General features: G+C 50.7%; 1 protein-coding gene across 1 annotated transcript; it reads left to right on the plus strand.

The window, feature by feature from the left end:
• The first annotated feature begins 465 nt into the window (after positions 1-465).
• Positions 466-1719, plus strand: LOC149336025 (uncharacterized). The gene has a single exon (XM_089554643.1). It carries the CDS (start codon positions 466-468, stop codon positions 1717-1719), a length of 1254 nt encoding a protein of 417 aa, XP_089410769.1.
• Positions 1720-2364: the final 645 nt, after the last annotated feature.

Raw genomic sequence — 2364 nt, forward strand, 5'->3', positions numbered from 1 at the left:
ACGGAATTTTTAGGCTTCTAACCGAATTACAGTTCCCTTCTTCTTTCTCCGTGACACAACTAAGCAAAGAGGACAACGATTACAGCAGGGATCGCGTGCTGCAAGCTGAATCATCTTGTTCTGGCACCATGGCGGGAAGGGCATCCAGGCCCTCACCATGCGAGGCCGCTTGTCCTTTTTACGTCCACTGATGCATCCCAAAATTGTACATTCTGTCATTCTTACTCAGTGTACTTAATGACGATTGCGAACACGGAGGTTACACCCTGCGACGGACGGCGTACACTACAAGTGTGGGCTCGAACGACGCTCGGGCAGATCTCGGACAGTGCAGAAGCTGCTGTTCCGACCTGGAGCCAATTTCATCCGCTCACTCGTCCGGTGCTTCGGCGGTGGTCGTCTGGGTGACCCAGTGGTGAGCTAGCAGCTTTGAGTCCTCGGCAAAAGCTCATCGCGAGCCAAACCATGCCAAGCGACAAGTCCAGCTCGTCCAATGGTTCGTCCAAACGCAAGTTGCCCACAACAAAGAGCCCAGCGAAAAAGACGGCGCCCAAGCGAACACGAAAGGCCAGAAGTCCCACTTCAGACTCCGACGATGCTTCGCCCCGAAAAACAAGGAATACGAAAGCAGCTGCAACGAAGGCTTTGGTGAACACAGAAAAGAATGACCAAAAGGCCATCACGACGTCAGCTCCGAAGTCAAGGGTGCGTAAAAAGGCCCTCAATACCATCTCCCGCACGATGAACACAGAAGATGACTTAATTCCCACTTACGGGACCGGTCCTTCCACAAGCGAAGTCCAGCCCACTAAGCCTGTTCGCAACAAGAGGCTTCCTAGAATACCTAGCTCGCGCAACAGCAGCAGCGATGCCCACTCGTACCAAGGGAGACACCGACGGAGTAGCACCTCGTCCTTTGATAGTGACAGCGCAAGCAGTCGCGTGAGTAGACAGCACTCCTCGAGCAGCGTGTTTTCAAGCCATGGTGGACAAAGCCAGTACGAGTCACCTAGTAGCATATCTCAAAGTAGCCGAGGCGGCCGCAAGCGCCAATCCGGAGGTCGCAATGGAGGTCGCAGTGGCAACGAGTCGAAGAAGCGGAGCTCTAAACGCCATCGTCAATCGAGCCCCACGTCGACCAGCACCAGTGAAAGCGACAGGGGAAAGCACAGACGCCGTCGTCGCTCCAGAAGCTCTTCGTCAAGTAGCAGCTCTGGGCGGAAACGGAGAACGAAAAAGCGTCATTATTCCCCAAGCCCATTCTCCGGCAGTAGCATCCCGTATAAGCGTAAAGCCAAAGCCCAACGACCGCGATCGCGGCTGGCAACAAAGACCGAAGTGAAAGGGCAAAGAAGGACCGCGAAACCTGCCGTTAGTCGGAACCCTTCTCCAACGAGCACGACGGTGAAGCTGGTGACACAGACTAGGAAACAAATGTTGTCCAGTGCAGCGAAGACGGAGGCGAGAAAAAATAATACTCCCCATGCGAATCAAAGACCATGGCAGTCGCTGCCAGATCTGCGTGCAATTAACAGAGACAATGAGGACCCGCCGCAAGGGACGATTGCTACAGTCCAAGAGGAAACAGCGGCAGATGAAAATCCCGCCGCACCTACCTCATCTCACGAGAGTGCCGCGCAAACTGTTGACGAACAGTTGAATGAGGACGCTTCGGAAACACCTCCGAATAAGTGGTCTTTGAGATGCTTGATGATGTGATTGTTATCGGTGGACTTCACACGAATGTGCTCTTGTGTCTGCGGCGGATATCGGTTCTAGAAAACAAAATTTTATGCAGAGGCATCAGTCGCTTCTTATTAAACCTGGCTTAGCAGGTTGTAGTGTTTTGGGCACAAGTGTGACTGCAGCATTTCAGATAAAGCACTGAAATTCTGGAAAATGCCTATTTAGAGACAATCCTCCTTATTTCCTGAGGCGCTCCTGCCGGTGTAATGTATAACGGTCAGGAAATTGGAATATTCAAATATTGAAGTATCTTTTCTAAATAATATGGTGGTGCTGGTGTGAAGAGACACCTCCTGGTGTGAAGAGACACCTCCTGAAAAGACACATGGACTATGGAAGAAATCTAGGGTGCTGTCTCAATGCTAGATTTTCCGCTCAAACGTTATCAGATCAACTGGCCCCTCAATATACTTTCTTATACTTTCTTATTCAGATTCGGAGAAAGAGTCAAGGCGAAGCACTCGTCAGTTGTCTGTAGATTCCTGTATAATTATTAACCACAGCAACTCTTCGGCAGTTGCCGGAAGTTAGCATAGTTATGCTGATTACCTATCGCAGGTGGCCTAACGCTATTCATTTCACAGTATTACTGAACAAAAGAAACTGACTAAAGGGACA

Source organism: Amblyomma mixtum, chromosome 7, assembly GCF_055824585.1.
Source record: "Amblyomma mixtum isolate Tamu chromosome 7, ASM5582458v1, whole genome shotgun sequence".
In the NCBI taxonomy this organism is placed as follows: domain Eukaryota; kingdom Metazoa; phylum Arthropoda; class Arachnida; order Ixodida; family Ixodidae; genus Amblyomma; species Amblyomma mixtum.